The sequence below is a fragment of the Pan troglodytes genome, chromosome 9 (assembly GCF_028858775.2).
Source record: "Pan troglodytes isolate AG18354 chromosome 9, NHGRI_mPanTro3-v2.0_pri, whole genome shotgun sequence".
Taxonomy (NCBI): domain Eukaryota; kingdom Metazoa; phylum Chordata; class Mammalia; order Primates; family Hominidae; genus Pan; species Pan troglodytes.
The window spans coordinates 23,890,617-23,906,170 of NC_072407.2; the positions used below are offsets into that span (position 1 = coordinate 23,890,617).

General features: G+C 44.2%; 1 protein-coding gene across 13 annotated transcripts in view; it reads left to right on the forward strand.

Annotated features, from left to right (window-relative positions):
* The window catches only part of NAV2 (neuron navigator 2), a 773,425-nt gene that overhangs the window by 511,820 nt on the left and 246,051 nt on the right, over positions 1 to 15,554 (forward strand). For all 13 annotated transcript variants that reach the window (XR_008538002.2, XM_054662160.2, XM_508328.8 and 10 more), the window contains one exon: positions 9,756 to 9,828. Coding sequence is in view for 12 of the 13 variants with exons in the window: in XM_054662160.2 (XP_054518135.1) it covers positions 9,756 to 9,828 (73 nt within the window). In the remaining variant the exon portion in view is untranslated. The remainder of the gene's footprint in view (positions 1 to 9,755; positions 9,829 to 15,554) is intronic.

The window sequence follows — 15,554 nt, forward strand, 5'->3', positions numbered from 1 at the left end:
TAGAGACATATCTACTCCTGAATTTCAAGGATCTGATGTCTTATTTAATTTTGCATTTATATTCTGCTACCTCTTGAAGATTCTATGGTGGCTTATGGGTTTAAGCATGTAATATGGCAAAGATACCAAAAAAACAATCCAGACCTTTTTAAAAGAGCATGGTGAGTAAGTGTCAGGCTTTTGGGTAGGTGCCTTGATAAGAATAAGTTGTCCCTTAACATATTTGTGACTGTATGTTTAGTGGAGTGATTGTTTACTTAAAGTCAACTCTTGCCCAGGAGACTAGCTGCTCCTTGAGGGAAGGACCACACTGTCTTGTCTGCCTGCATTTTCTGCCCATTGAATAGGACTGAGAAGAGAGTAGATGCTCAATCTGTATTTTCAGGGAATGAATGAGACTGTCAGGTTCCAGGTAATTGCACTGGGTGAAATCTCCAACAAGTGTCTGTAGTCCCACTCTGTCTACCTCTGTTGTCTGTCTTAGGGGACTGGAAGTCAGGATTTTTTTCTTAAAGTTTGAGTCCAAGTTTATGTCCTCTTCTGTGGGTAAAACCAATGTTTTCTGCAAAAACGACTTGATTTTTAAAAAGTAGAATTGATATATGTATACATTGTATAATGATTTCCACAATCAAAGTCATTGATACTTCAATTACCACGCATGCTCTAACTTAGATCTCTAGAACTTGTTCATTTTTTAATTATTATTATTTTTTGAGACAGTTTCACTCTGTCGCCCAGGCTAGAGTGCAGTGGCACGATCTTGGCTCACTGCAAGCTCCGCCTCCCGGGTTCACGCCATTCTCCTGCCTCAGCCTCCCAAGTTGCTGGGACTACAGGCACCCGCCACCATGCCCGGCTAATTTTTTGTATTTTTAGAAGAGATGGGTTTTCACCGTGTTCGCCAGGATGGTCTCGATCTCCTGACCTTGTGATCCACCTGCCTTGGCCTCCCAAAGTGCTGGGATTAAAGGCGTGAGCCACCACGCCCGGCCAGAACTTGTTCATTTTATGACTGAAAGTTGATGCCTTTTGACTACCATCTCTCCATTTCCCCCATCCACCAGCCCCTGGTAAACCACTGTTCTGCTCTGTGCTTCTATGAATTCAACTTTTTATTATCTCACGTATAAACAAGATCATGCAGGACTTGTCTTTCTGTACCTAGATTATTTCACCTAGCATAATGTCCTTCAGGCCCATCCATGTTGTTGCAAATGGCAGGATTTCCCTCCTTTATTATGGCTGAATAATATTTTATTGTGTGCATATGCCACATTTTCTGTATCCATTTATCCTTTGATGCGTTGCACACTTAGGTTATTTTCATATCCTGGTAATTGTGAATAGTGCTGCAGTGAACATGAGGGTACAGATATCTCTTTGAAATACCAATTTCCTTTCCTTTTGACAATGGGAGTTCTCATGGTAGTTCTATTTTTAATATTTTGAGGAACTTCCATACTGTTTTTCATAATGGACTGTTGACTCTCCTTAACCAAAACTATTTGCCTAAAAGGTCTTAGGGTTTCTCATGCAACTCAATAGAAGAGACTTTGACCACAAAATTTTTTGGATAGATAGTTCTGGTTCTGGCAGGCTAAAAATGAATGCTAGTGACAAATTACATATTCGTAGAAAGGCTGTACTAGTGTCACATAATTTAACAAGTCTCAGAGTGTCTCACACTTCAAAATGATCTTTCACTTTCTGGAAATGCCACTGGTATGAAAATTCTGCCATTATGAAATTACGTGAAGAATGAGCCCTTTTAGAGCTCTGAATATGTGAAGTTCCAGATCATTGACATATATCCACCCACCCAATCCTCTCAGTAATGGTGGGAGATAGATATCAGCATTTCATGTTACAGATGACAAATCTAAGGCTTGAAGCAGTTAATAATTTTCTTAGAGTCTTGTGGGCATCTGTCAGGGAGCCAGAACCAGATATGGAGGAGTCCAAAGTCATATTCTCTTAAACAGATATTGTCACCTAATAATTGTGGGCAAGAGGTAATGTGGGAAGCCAATGGCAGTCCCTTCTGTCTTGGTGTGAATTTGTTTATCAGCATCTTTTCAAGAAAGAGATTGCGGAGAAGTAAGCATGACATCAGGTTACGGAGAGGGCCCAGATTCCTGGAGAGCTGTGCTTGAGAGGAAAGCCTGGAGGAGGAAACGGAAAGCAGATAAGCCTGTTCGATTCTGTTTCACCAGGGGCCAACCCAAGACACAGCTTTGGAATGTCCTGTCCTTAGAACTATTGCCCAGGGCCACTCATGCCTAAAATTACAACACAGTAATAAAAACTACCAGTTGTTGGGCACATATTAAACATCACGAATATATCCTCTTGTCTAATGACAACCACCACCCTAGGGGGTAGGTGTTATAATGACCATTTTATAGATCAGGCCACTGGGGTAATTGCTGAACATCATCATTTAGTAAATGCCAGAAACAAGATTTGAATCCAGACTTGCCTGAACCTAAAGCCTGTGTTACATCCTCTAAATATCACTCCTTAGCCCTAATCATTCCCCTTTTGTGTTTGTGTCCAGCTTCTAGCTTGATGATTCCTTTTGGAAGTGCTAGGAAGTTTTAAGGAGAGTCACTCTGAAATTGTAGCAAGAGAAAGGATACACAGAATGGGATACTGATTGAATGCACACAAAGGTATCCTTGGGCCTTTCTGACACTAGTCACCAGTGGAATTTTTCCTCTCGTAGGGTCTACCATCTCTAAAAGAGAACAGAGTTCAGCCATAAGAGTATCTTATGGGAGCCTCCAGAGTAAGGATAGACTTCTAGAACTTTAGCTACAACTCCCCTCCCAGGTTGCTTTCTTTGTTTCAAGGGAAAAATTGAGAAGTTGGAAAATAATAGGAAAAAATATTCTAGGCACTTGGAAGCAAAGTGGAAAAAGATAGTCACTGGAGGAATTTGAGAATCCTGCTTTCAATTTTTTCTCTAGAGATAATTTTTTTTTGTATCCATATGGACTTACCCATTTGCTGTAAAGCAGAGAAACTCTTAAAAAGTTTTTTAAAAAGGGAATTTTTGACAACATCTTGGAAAGCTGAAGTTATAAATATTATAAACAGTATGGTGGATAACACTGCCAAATTAAAGGCAGGAGCTGGGCAAGGCGGAAAAGCAGGAGGAGAAGCAGTCTGACATAGGGACTCATAAGCTGTGTCCAGCCCGTGATTCCCACATTCTTAAGCTTTCCTGTTTCAAAGCCACCATGAGAGCTTGAGCTGGCTTGCTGTAAACGTTGATGCTTGAATAGCCAAAGCTGGGACAGAGTCATGGAGCCCCTCTTATGACAGGACGAAGTTGGCTTTCTTTATACATCAGCCTGAGTAGCTTACATTACAGAAGGGCAGGCCCTGATGCTCCCGAATATTTCCATACCTAGGAGAATTGGAAGCACCACCATGTGTTTCCCTCATTTCTGAGGTCCGCTTCTAAAATTAAAACTGTAGTGTCAGGACCCCGCAAGCTCTGCCCTATGGAGTTGTGCATCTCCAGGACCACACTGTGCTCCATAAGACATGTGATCTTGTGAGGTCGCTAGGCCCCCAACACTGATACGGGTGGACAAAAAAAAGAAGGTGGGTAAATCATGCGTAAGGTGGTGACCTCTAGGAGTATAGAGGAAAGAGGCAGATAACACTACAAGACAGACATTTAGGAGGGCATTTCCCTAAAGTTCATTTTGCTTTTTGGTTTGGTTTCATAGTTTTTTTCTTCTTTTTTAGTTTTGGAAAGAGACAGAGGAAGGGATATTAGAAGGACGTGGAGACCTCTTAGATATGGAACAGACATTTCTGGTACATGTGACCACAAATGTTGCTATCTGCCTCCCATCCCTCCCCTTCTTTGTGACCAGCCTAGAAGCCACCTTGAGGCCACTGTTTGACCCATCCCTAACATGAAACAGCCCATCCTCCAGCTTTCAGATAGGAAGGACTTGGCTGGGCTGCTACTTCCATGGTAATGGGGCAGGTCGAGGTACTGACAAGACTTCCCAAGGAATGAAGAGACCCTTGCCTTTGCTCCTTCTCCATGTCAACTCCTTTATGTGGTCAACATGCCCCAATGTGGCCCCATTTACTCTTGCTCAAGGGACCTCTCATTGCCCTTCTCCCTTGCCTGCCATGCTCCAGCCATTATGACTTTTTTTGGGTTCCAGAATGTGGTATATTGCATCCTGTATGGAGTCTTTTAGCTTTAGATTCCCTAGGCTTGGTAGGTTCTTATTCTCCCCACTCTTGGTGCCTGGCTAACTCCTTAGGTCTCAGCACAAATTTCTCTTTATTCCTTCAGTAAACAAATATTCTTGAGTAGATCTATTATGTGCTGCACCCTATCCTAGGTGCTTGGGGCTACATCAGTGAGCAAAGCAGACAAAAAACCCTATCCATGGACCTATGTGCTGCCTCTTCCTTAAGAAATTCTTGTCTGTTACCCTCCCCCTGGCCCTGCTGCACCCATAGGCTAGATTAGGTCTTCCTTCCTGTGTACACGTTCCCAACACTCTTCTCTTTCACAGTAACCATAACAGCTTGTCATCATATACTTATTTGTGCTTTCTTTATTAAATGCTGGTTTCCCTGCGTTAGACTGTAGGTTCTACAAGGTTGGGGATTATGTCTGTTTTATTCACCACTATATACTCAACACCAGCACATTGCTTGACACCCAGTAGGTGCTGAGTAAATAGGGGTGAAGGAATAGATAAATGAATGGGTGACAATTACTTTTGATGGCAAATAGCAATATCAGGTATGAGGGTCCCACACACTTCTGGGAGGAAGTTGGGTTGACATATGAGTTTTATGAAGAAGCTACACTGTGCTTCCAAAGTCACCAGAACTTGCAGGTTCTCACTTAGCCTTGCCTGGGGTCTAAAGCTCCTACTGCCTAAGCTTTAGGCATTTCATGATTTACAAAAATGGTTGTGACCATGCCTGACTTTAATGCAGCAGCTGTTTACCTCTCCTTCCAGACTGGAGATTTCCCAAGGGGCTTGGTGAAAAACTATTAAACCATAAGAACTACAGTTCCATTTATTTGGTATGCCCAGAATGTCATCTTCCCCTAGGCTGTGGTAGCACCCATAGAGATGGTCTTCGTTTGCATTAATCATTTTCATGCGCTTTGCACTCAGCTACACTGGTATTCAGAGAAAAATGCTGCCATGACAACTGCCACAACAGATGGTATTTGATCAGTCTCTAAGCTACCAGGGAGATATATAGCAGTGCTTCCGAGGTTTGCATATTTTACGTTATCAGGAGACCCAAGTCCAGCCTTAATCATGATTGAAATGCAAAGTTTTCCATTTGCTTCCTATCTCCTGATTCTCTTTCCAGTTGTTTGGCATTTGTTTTGATTTTTCTAACTCCCTGGCTCTCCTTGGTGGGGAAATACTTCAGGATATGGGAGACAAAGGCTGCAACACAGCCCCTGGAAGTTGCCCTGCAAGTCTAAAGGTCAGGGACTGTTGAGAAACTAAACTTTGGGATGGCAGTCTCAGCTGAGATTGGCAGAAAGGCTTAATTGCAGCCTCTCTCATGGATGTTCAGGCACTGCGCAAGGTGGAGGCCACATTTGGCTCCAAACAAAGGGAATTCTGGGGAGGTGCATCCTGGTCTGCCCCTTTTCTTTACCTCCATCCTTCACTCAACACCTCTCTGCTCCCAGAGTCTCCAAGCCACGTGGTAGTCCCTTTTCTGGGTTTCCCCCTCTACCCCAGCTAATGCTGCAAATTCCAGGAACTCAGTCCCAGAGCTCTTGGACCCATTTCTATGGCAACAACTACAATAGCTTCTCACCCGGTCCCCAGCCCCCTTCAAAAACACTGGAATGTCAGACTTCATACAGATTTTTTTCAGCTAATTTTGGAAAGTAGTTTATATTGGCCACTACATGCTAATGAACAAGTTTGGTCTTATTTACATACTTTGCTGTTTAAGAGTCTTTTCTTTCACTCTGCCTCCCAACTTTAATCAGATCCTCATCTCATGCTGTGTGTCTGGATCACACATAAGTCTTGTTAAAGATGGGCACGAGGACATCATTGTGCTGTAATGACTACTGGGGTGCTGCTGCTGGGGCTGTTCCCCTCTTGAGGTGTGGTAGGAGTTTGCAGTTTCAACAGTACATGAAGATGGATTGTGTTTACCTGTACAGTATTTAGAAGAAAACCTTAAGGTGAATTTTAATCACAAGAGGGCCTGGATCAAAGAAACAATCTCCCTTTCTGATCTCCTTCCAAATGAAGCCAGGAGGTTGGAAGCCACATCTGACCCCATTCTGCTTCCCAGCCTCACTCTCTTCCTGGGGTGCAGATGAAAGAGCGTGGGTCTCGGCCGCCTTGTCAGGAGTGATTTTTAACCTTAATGGAATATTATTAAAGAGTGGATTTCAGACTTGAGGAATGTTTTTTGAACTCCTTCTGTGAACAGAGAAATCATAGTAGAAGGGAAAAATTCAAGGCACTTGATGGACTTACGAATGATCTTTTAAATAATGACAAAGTTCTAGTTTTAACATCTTCTGGAGTGCAGACCAGCCATCTGGTTTTGGCTCCCTGTATTTCATCTCTTTAGAAGAAAACAATGGTGCCCTCAGGCCTTCCCTGTTCACCTAATAAAGGAAGATCCTAATGCTTCTCTTGTCTGTGTGCTCTGATTCTTCTAGAGAAAGACAGGAATCAAGGTGTGTGTTGAATGGCACTGTGGACCCTAGAGAAGGATTATCTAAATTCAGGCTCCTATGTCTGACAGGGAGGAGGACCTCCTGGTTTCTCACCCAGCTCTGCCATTGACATTGACCTGTGTAATCTTGGTCAAAAATCTGACTTCCTTACCTCAGTTTCTGTATCATGTAATACTTGCTAAAACCAACACCATCCAAAGAATTGAGTGCCATGCTGGCACAGAGCAGACATCTACACAATGATGTTGACTGAATGAATGCTTGAAAGAATCCTATAACTCAGGGCTTCTCAATCTCAGCACTGTTGATGTTTTGGACTGGACAGTTCTTTGTTGTGAGAAGCTGTACTGTGCATTGTAGGATGTTTAGCTACATCTTGGCCTCTATCCATAAGATGCGAGTAGTACCCTGCTCCCATTGTGACAGCCCCAAACGCTGCCAGACATTGACAAATTGGTCCCTCACCTCCACCCTCCATCCCTAGCCAGTGGAGAACTACTGATCAAAATTATAAAATTCTGTGAAAAAAATGACAGGACTTTAAAAAGTTAACAAAGAAGAAGTATTCGGGTAACTTATTTATAATTATTCATTCTTTTAATAGAATCGGACATTAAAAGAAAGTCCAGCAGATGGCTGAATTGAAATGTATCAAGGCTAGCCTTGCAAACAGACACTATCATGTACTTTAAATGATGCTGTATGTGTTGAATGTTCCATAAATATAAGTAATGTACTTTATGCTTCTTGGAATGTGAGTTCTATAGAAATAGTGTTGTAGTAGAGCAGTGCTTTTCTTGAATATGTTGGTGGTTGTCTTTATTTTTTTCTTCAGTGCCATATTGCTGGACTATTGCTGAAAAATCTTAACCTACCTCATCAGCCCACCTCCATGACACTTCCCAGAATAAATATCGAGTGTACTATTTTTGATTTTGCAATAAGAGATTCCGGGATGGTGAGCTTTTTCTTTTTCTCACTTTCCATGGGGACATAATTGCCAAAGCCTCACTCACCAGCCATGTGCAAGATATTATATAAAAGAAGTAGGAGAGAATGATAGGAAAAGGCAAGCAGTAGAAGAGGGATTTTATAATTTTATTATTATTTAAATACTAGTGTCTCTTTTGGGGGGCAACAAGTCCTTTTGAGTGGATTTGGTATATTACCACTGTGTACAAAAGTAGAAATAAGGACTGATAGTTAACATTTGTTCTCAAAAGCAGGGTTTCATGGTATGGTGAAGTGGCATTTAGAGACACAACTGTTATTGCACTTACAAATGGGAGCAGATTGCTCCAAGACATCACACACAGGGTACTCCCGGCCAGTATTGTCTTTACTTTCCCCTCCCTCATTCCCTCTAAGCCAATAGCACCTGGTTGTCTGCATTTATGTAAATGCAGGCTCCTGTGTATAACAGGGAAGAGGACCTCCTGGTTTCTCACCCAGCTCTGCCATTGACATTGACCTGTGTAATCTTGGTCAGAAATCTGACCTCCTTACTTCACTTTCTCTATCACATAATATTTGCTAAAACCAACACCATCAAAAGTCATCCACGGGGCTGGACAGAGGACAGGAAAGATGAAAAGAAAACTCACCTTTCCTCCATGTGTATAAGAAAGGACTTCCTGCAATGATGAAAGGCATAACGCATAGCATCAACATTTAGTTTGCAGCAAATTGCATTCTGCACCTTTTTCTAGAGATGAGAAAGTGTCTTCCAGATGAGGACCCTTGAAGTGTGAGATGGAGGTTGGAAAGGAGATGGGAACCTGTGCTAAACATGCAAGGATGGAGCAACTTCAAGCTCAGGGTTGAGTAGAGTCTATATTATGGGTGCAGTTTTATTCAGGTATCCCATAGCTTAATTTAAAGCACTTGGAAGATGTGAAGACTGGGAGTAGATAAGTCATAAAATGCCAAATGTCAATAGGTGGGTGGATGTGAACTTTAGGAAGACTGCCTTGGAGCTAGACGCTACTCAAATTAGAGCTCCTAAGTGTAGACACTTTACATTTTCTGTGGCTGTGAAGGAGCATTGGGAAATTGCTTGGAGTTGAAGAAACGAGAAGGGTCACATGTATACTGTGGAAGGCAATCATTTATTAGTTCAAAATAAATTCCATGGGTTAAATACTGATTTGAGTTCATAGGAATGTTGACGGAACCTGGGAAGTAATGAGGGGTGGGGTGATTGTGGAGGGGAATGAGTGGGGTCCCCATTGTGAAATGCAAATTGCGTGAAATTCAAAGACCTCTGTGCCAAGTCTAAAGCAATTTCTTTTACTTATGGTACCCGTTGACATTAATCAAGCCAGAACATTTTCCTTTAAACCAAAAAACAATTAGCCCTGACAACTGAAGTAAAATTAGCCTCTTGGGAATGACCTAATTGTTCTTTTGGGAAGGCTGGACACTGGCTTGCCCTTGGCTGTGGTGTCAGCCCTGGCAAACCTGGCAGATCTCACAGACTCTGGTGGGTCCTTTCTTGCCACAGAAAGCACAAAGGACAGAGGGGTTCAGGAGGTCACAGCCCTCCCCAGTCATCTGCAATGCCTGCCATCCGGAGAATTTTGTGAGTAAATGCTACCCAGATTCCTGCGAAAACTCCCATTCACTGTTGGTACATTTGACTGCCTGCCTCTTTGGTGGCTGGAAATTTCTCCCAGCTGCTGGTAGATGGGTGTGTCCACTAACCCTTTCCCCACCTCCATTTTTCTGGCAACTGCTCAAGTTTTCAGGATTGCACTGGTGGTGACAGTGATCAAGATGAGAGCTCCCATTCCACCCTGGTTATTTTTGGCGGCTGTGAGCAATGCAAGACCTCAACTTTTGGCACTATGTGGTTGGGATATTAGGTAACCTTTTTCCTGTGCAAGTACAGACAAAAGAGAGTGTCCTATCTTGGCGTTCATTCATCGGCCGTTTTTACAGCATTCTGTTTTCCCATTGTTCCTAATAAGAGATGGCTCTGGAGAGGCTGAACATTTATTAAGTATATATTGTTGTTTTTCCCTCCTAGATTGAAAACATAGATGCCTGCTTGAATTTCCTGGCAGCTAAGGGAATAAACATCCAGGGGCTGTCTGCAGAAGGTGAGTCAGAGCGCTTGTCATGAAGCTGCCTCTTCATCATTAGAAATGCCCACCTGTTACTTATGAATGATATTAACACCATTATGACAAGGGATGCTTGTGGGCTCCTCTGGTTTTGTTTTCCTTTATGTTGCTCAGTGGTTGCCTAGACTTGAGGATGCCAAGGACTCACTCCAAGAATGTGGATTCAACCATACCAGCCACCTCTGCAAGACCCTGAGAGGGTAGTGAAGGGGAAGCTGTCCTATTTGAGAAAGACTTGCTTAAACAATGCTGATTTGATTCACCTGTCTAGTAATTCAGTTAATTATCAAGTCAGGCCTTATCTATGGGAGAGAGCATGCTTCACCACAGAGCATATTTCAGCTGTACAGTTCCCAGGGAAAACTGCTTAATCCTTATCTCTTTTATTCGAGGAAGCAGCACTTTTTCTTGCTCTTAAAAAAGCATGTGATTTATTAATGCAATGCTATATTTTTACATTGTGATTAGTTTTTAATTAAATTTGGTGGCTAATTAGCACATGAGTGTTCACCAGTGTTTTGCTATTAAATTAGTTATTGGTCTGGAGATGGCTGGTTTGAATTCTCAGCCACCTCAGACAACAAGTCAGCCTGAAACTTTCACGCTCTCTCCTGTTTGTAAATACAAGCAGCTGCCAGCTCAGAGCTGCCACCTCAGACAACAAGTCAGCCTGAAACTTTCACGCTCTCTCCTGTTTGTAAATACAAGCAGCTGCCAGCTCAGAGCTGCCATAGGCCCAGGCATCCTCCCAAGCTCATTAGGCTGCACCTGCCTCCAGTTTTCCCAGAACAGGTAAAGCAGTTTGGGCTTCAGATGATAGCACCTTTCCCTAGTGAGACTGCTTTTTGAAAGGAGGCCTGTTAGCATGGACTCTGGTGGTCAGAGTGGGGCAGAGAAGAACAATGAGGAAGGAAACAGCCAAATTGAGCAGGTAAGCTTGCAAGCATGATGGATTCCATCTGGGACCTGTTCCTTGCCTTTGCTCTGCTACGCGGTGAAAGCTTGGTTTTCCTGGCTGCGTTTCTGAGTGGTAGTCTCTCCTGGTATTGGGGGTGGGTGGTATAAATGACAACTATTAATGCCTCGTGGATGTATTGCGTCTCTGAGTGGGACTGTAGGAATTCCTCAATTGGGAACTCTGATGTACTGGACCTGTTCCCAGTCAGCCACGGCCACACTGCTTCCAGAGGTCGCAGAAGCAGTTGTCGTGTGGTCAGTCCTAATCCCAGAAGATTCCTCAGCCCTGGGGTACGGACCCTCATCCATGGGGATAACATCAGGGCTGGCTGACATGTGGAATATGCTTTGCTGGGGGGCGGGGGTTTGCTGGGAGTAGGAAGATGCAAATTCCCATTCAGAGGAGCACATGATTTCCTCCTAGTAGAGAGTTCTTGTGCTGGCTGGTAGGTGGCAGGGCATACTCCTCCTAGTTTCTGGGAGTGATTGAACTCCTGGGACAGGCCTGTGTCCCCCAGCAGAGCACCAGCAGGGACTTTTACAGAGGTGTGTTTGGCAGCAGGGCCTCTTGGGTATGCAGACTCTGCAGGCCTGCTTCATCCTGCCTGGCTGGTAGTGACCCCTGGCTACTCAGCAATCTACCCATTGGCCTGACTTCTGCCTCATTTGTTTTCCCCATCTGTCCCATCCTCTCTGTACCCCAAGGCATAGAGAATCTATGCAATAAGTATTTGTTGAAAGAACAAGTACCAATTGTACTTTGCAGGATTTTATCTATATTGGCTTCAGTTCTCACAACTAAAGTTGGAGTTTATAACAGCCTCAGTTTATAGATGAAGAAACTTTGGTTTAAAGAGGTTATGAGCGGCATCCCTGAAGCATGTAGCTAGAGAGTGGCAGAGCCAGGATTTACACCCAGTTCTGTGTGATTTCAGAGCTCATGATTATGGCGTCTTCTGGGATAGAGGTGGATAAAATCTAGGTATGCCATATAAAGGTAAAAGAAATGAGGTTTAAATTCTTTGTCACCTGGAGCATTGCTTCAGAAGATGTTATAGCCCATGGAGGCACATCATGCAGAGAGACACTCAGCTGTCTGCCCCTTTTTAACATTGAGATGACCCTTGGAGGCTCTGAGCATGGAAGAGCATACCATAGCCAGTGTGCTGTGGTATCAAGCCATTGTGGCATAACCATGAAGGAGTTTTGTGGTATTTCAATAACTGCCCTAACTGTGCTATGTTGAACCCCCATCCTTCCTGCTGGGTCAAGACTCACTTAATGATATTTTGGCCAGAATGTATAACTCTTTAGTCATCTTCAAGTTGTTACAATTACTTGATGCCCATATTTATGACTCAGTGACGGTCATTTTTAAACTTCAATCTCAGACTCTACTCAAAGCTCTTTACCCTCATTCCTTCCAGTATAAATGGCTTTAGGAGTTTGAAGAGAGATGGGGGCATGCCGGCTTGACTTTCTCTCCTTTCCCCTTCCCATGTTCTTGTGCCAGAGCCCCCAGGATTGAGGCAGCACAGAGGAAGCAGAGTTCTGCTGCTGGGGAAGGTGCTGTCCTCAGTATACATCACTGCCACTGTCTCAGCTGGTAGTCTCAGCAGGCCCTGCTGACCAGGACTTACTCCCATGTAGCTCCCGGGGCACCGGTGGTCTTCTGTGAGACTTGGCCAGATCTTTCACCTCAGTCTTATGATCCCTCCGGTACCTACCATAGGACTAGCAGGAACGTGTGGGCCCCATTTTCCACTTGCAGTGGGTGGAACTGCAAGGCCTCCTGTCACCTGGCAGCAGTCCCCCACCAGACAGTCTCTCTCCGGTTCTTTTCCCCACTCAGGTGGCCAAGAGGCAGATCAGCCAAGTCTCTGCTAAGCGGATGTCCAATTTGGGACTGGAATGCCAGGCCCTCCTTCTTGCCAGCACCCCTACTTTGAGCGATTCTTAGAGCTACCACTCCCTTGACTTCAAGGGGCCCAAGGACTCTGCTGCCTTGCCTCCTTGGTGAGGGGAGGAAAATATCCTTTCTCCATGATCATCAAACATTGTCTCCCCAAAATGACATTCTGTCATCTAGATCTTATATTTTTTGGAGGTTGGGGAGTGATGAAGATATGAGTGTTAAAAATGTGAAGTGCTGCATTCCTTTGGGAAAGTGGCCCCAACGTCTGCCACATTCTCAAACTTATAAAAAGCAAGGGTACTTACAGCCTTTAATCCTCAAATTTGGCCTTATTCATAATTTCAGGGTACAGGCAATATCTCACTTGACATCATGTTACATTACAGGGATAGATTTATTGAGAACTTACCACATGTCAGTCACTGAGCTAAGTGCTGTGCATATTTATATCTTATTTAGTACCCCCAGCAACCTTATGCGGTCAGTATTAGTATTATCCCCCTTATGCAGATGAGCTAACCAAGGCCCAAAGAGATTAAGCTACACATTATAAAAAGGAGGCCCACAAGATCAGCAGTGGCTAAACTACCCACATCTGCTGATTCAAAGGCCTGGTGTGTGCTACTGCACATTACTGCCTATGTTTCTATCCACCTGCATAACTACTAGCAAAGCAGTGTGGTGTATTAAAAAGTAATGCAGATTTAATGCTTTTTGTTCTCCTTTTGAAGATGACTGAGTGCCCTGAGGCTCCTTCTCTGATGAAGAAAACATCAGCAGTTGGAAGGCCCCATAGATACATCTCCACCCTTTCCCAGTCTAAAGCTGGGTTTGCACTCAGGAGGGTGTATGCACCTGTCCTCAAAGCATTTCAGCAGCTCAGGCCTGCCCCGACCCGCCTGCTAGAGAGCCACAGGGAGCCTTTGTTCTAGGGCACAGACGGCGGATGCTTGGGGGCAGAGGCTGCAGGCCTGAGTGAGCCCCATGGAGGTGCTGCTGGTTTGGGGAACTTCCCTGGACTAGGCCTTCCTGCCCCATCAGTTTTCCTGAAGATTGAACCTATCTATTTGCTCTTGGAGATGTGCCAGAGTCCTGTGAGCTTGGGCCTCCCTTTGCCCTGGGGTGGTGTTCAAGACCCCCCACCAACCCTTCCCCAGAACACACCACCTGTCACAGCCATCTGTAAACCTGCCCCTGTGAGGAAGGATGGCCTTTATTTCTGGCCATTTTGAGAACACCTGGGGTTTGTGCTATCTGGCCCTGAGCCCATCCTCCTGCAATGGAGAAGTGGAGGTTGGGGAGTAAGGCATATTCTATCTAGTTCAGCAAATGTTTCCTGGGCACATCCTGTATGCCAGGCCCAGTGCTAGGCACTGGGGTACACCAGTGATCAAGCCAGTCATATTAAACTAACCTTGATTCCAGTTAATAAGACAGAGCTGTGTTAGTGGTAAGCACAGGATCCAGTGGTGACCAAAGACAGGCAAATCAACTTTTGCTGGGGCTCTCAGTGGGGCTACACAGAAGTGGGACGTTTCTCCCCAGATTTCATGGGATGAATAGGCATTTGCCAGACAGAAAAGGAAGGTGAAAGGAAATCTAGACAGAAGATCAGGCATAGGTAATATTAATATGATGGGGGGAAACCTTGCAGACATTGGATAAACAAAAGTAGGAACATCCTTCCAGGTGGAAGGAGTGTATGCTTTGAAGTGAAACCAGTTGCTGATTTGATTAGCTCAGTCCTGGGTTTGCTGCCCTGATGGCCAGAGATCTAGGTACTGAGTTTTCTCCTCCTTTCATCCCAAGCTAGAAAGCAGGAGGTCTTTCTGGACCCGTACGGTGAAAGCAGCAGGTGGAACATTTCCATTTCCTCCTACCTATATTACCTGAGTATGGCGTTGACTGAGACCTTCAGTTTCTGTTTCTTAGCAGAAGGGTCCCCATAGGCTCTGCTCCCATCCTCTCATCCCACTTCTCCTGTGGGTAGAGTGATTGGCAGACTTGGAGAGCAGCAAGAACACAGAGGGCTGTTGAGTGGAGGGGCAAGTTAAGTGGTGAATGCTGATTATGCGGCCGGCCCAACTGCAGGGACAATGCTGCAGAATCCACAGTCCTTAATCAGCTGGGTAAACCTCACACAACCATGGCTCAAAGGAATTGAATAGGAGTTCTGCAGCTCTGTGGTTTGCACAGCCCTCCCTTTGGCTTTGAATCCCTTATACCCTACAAAGCAGGTTTCTTTGTATTAGATTATTTCAGCACTTGTGCCATGTAAACCAAGCCTGAAGTTTCTCTTTAAAAATGTTGAAAGAAAATAACTCCTATTTATCTTACTCTTCATGCCTGACATTACCCCCCAGCATCTATGCAGATTAGGACCAGCCAGTGGGAAGAAAGCGATTAGTCAGAACCCAAAGAAAGTGGAGTCAAGGCAATACTAATTCAAATAGAAATTGGAATATGAGAATATGGCCCATGCAATTTGCTTTTCTGTTGCCACAAGAGTGGCCACAGGAAGAGAAAGAACAGGGCTCCAGGTTGGGTTTAGCCACAACTGGCTAGTGTCTCCTCAGGCAAGTCAGTTCTCTACATCTACATGTTTTTCCTTCTCTAGAAGTCCAGAAAGTGAGGTTAATCAGATACAAAACAGTAACTCCTTTTCCAAAGCCTTGGGGAATGTCATGAGGGAAACATTCTTGTGGGGCTTTGGGGTTTTTTTAGACTTCCTGTGGAGCTGGCTTACCAAGCCTCATGGAACACAGACAAATACCATTTGGAAATATGGAAAGAATATAATTCTAGCTATTTTAGATACTGTCTGTTATAG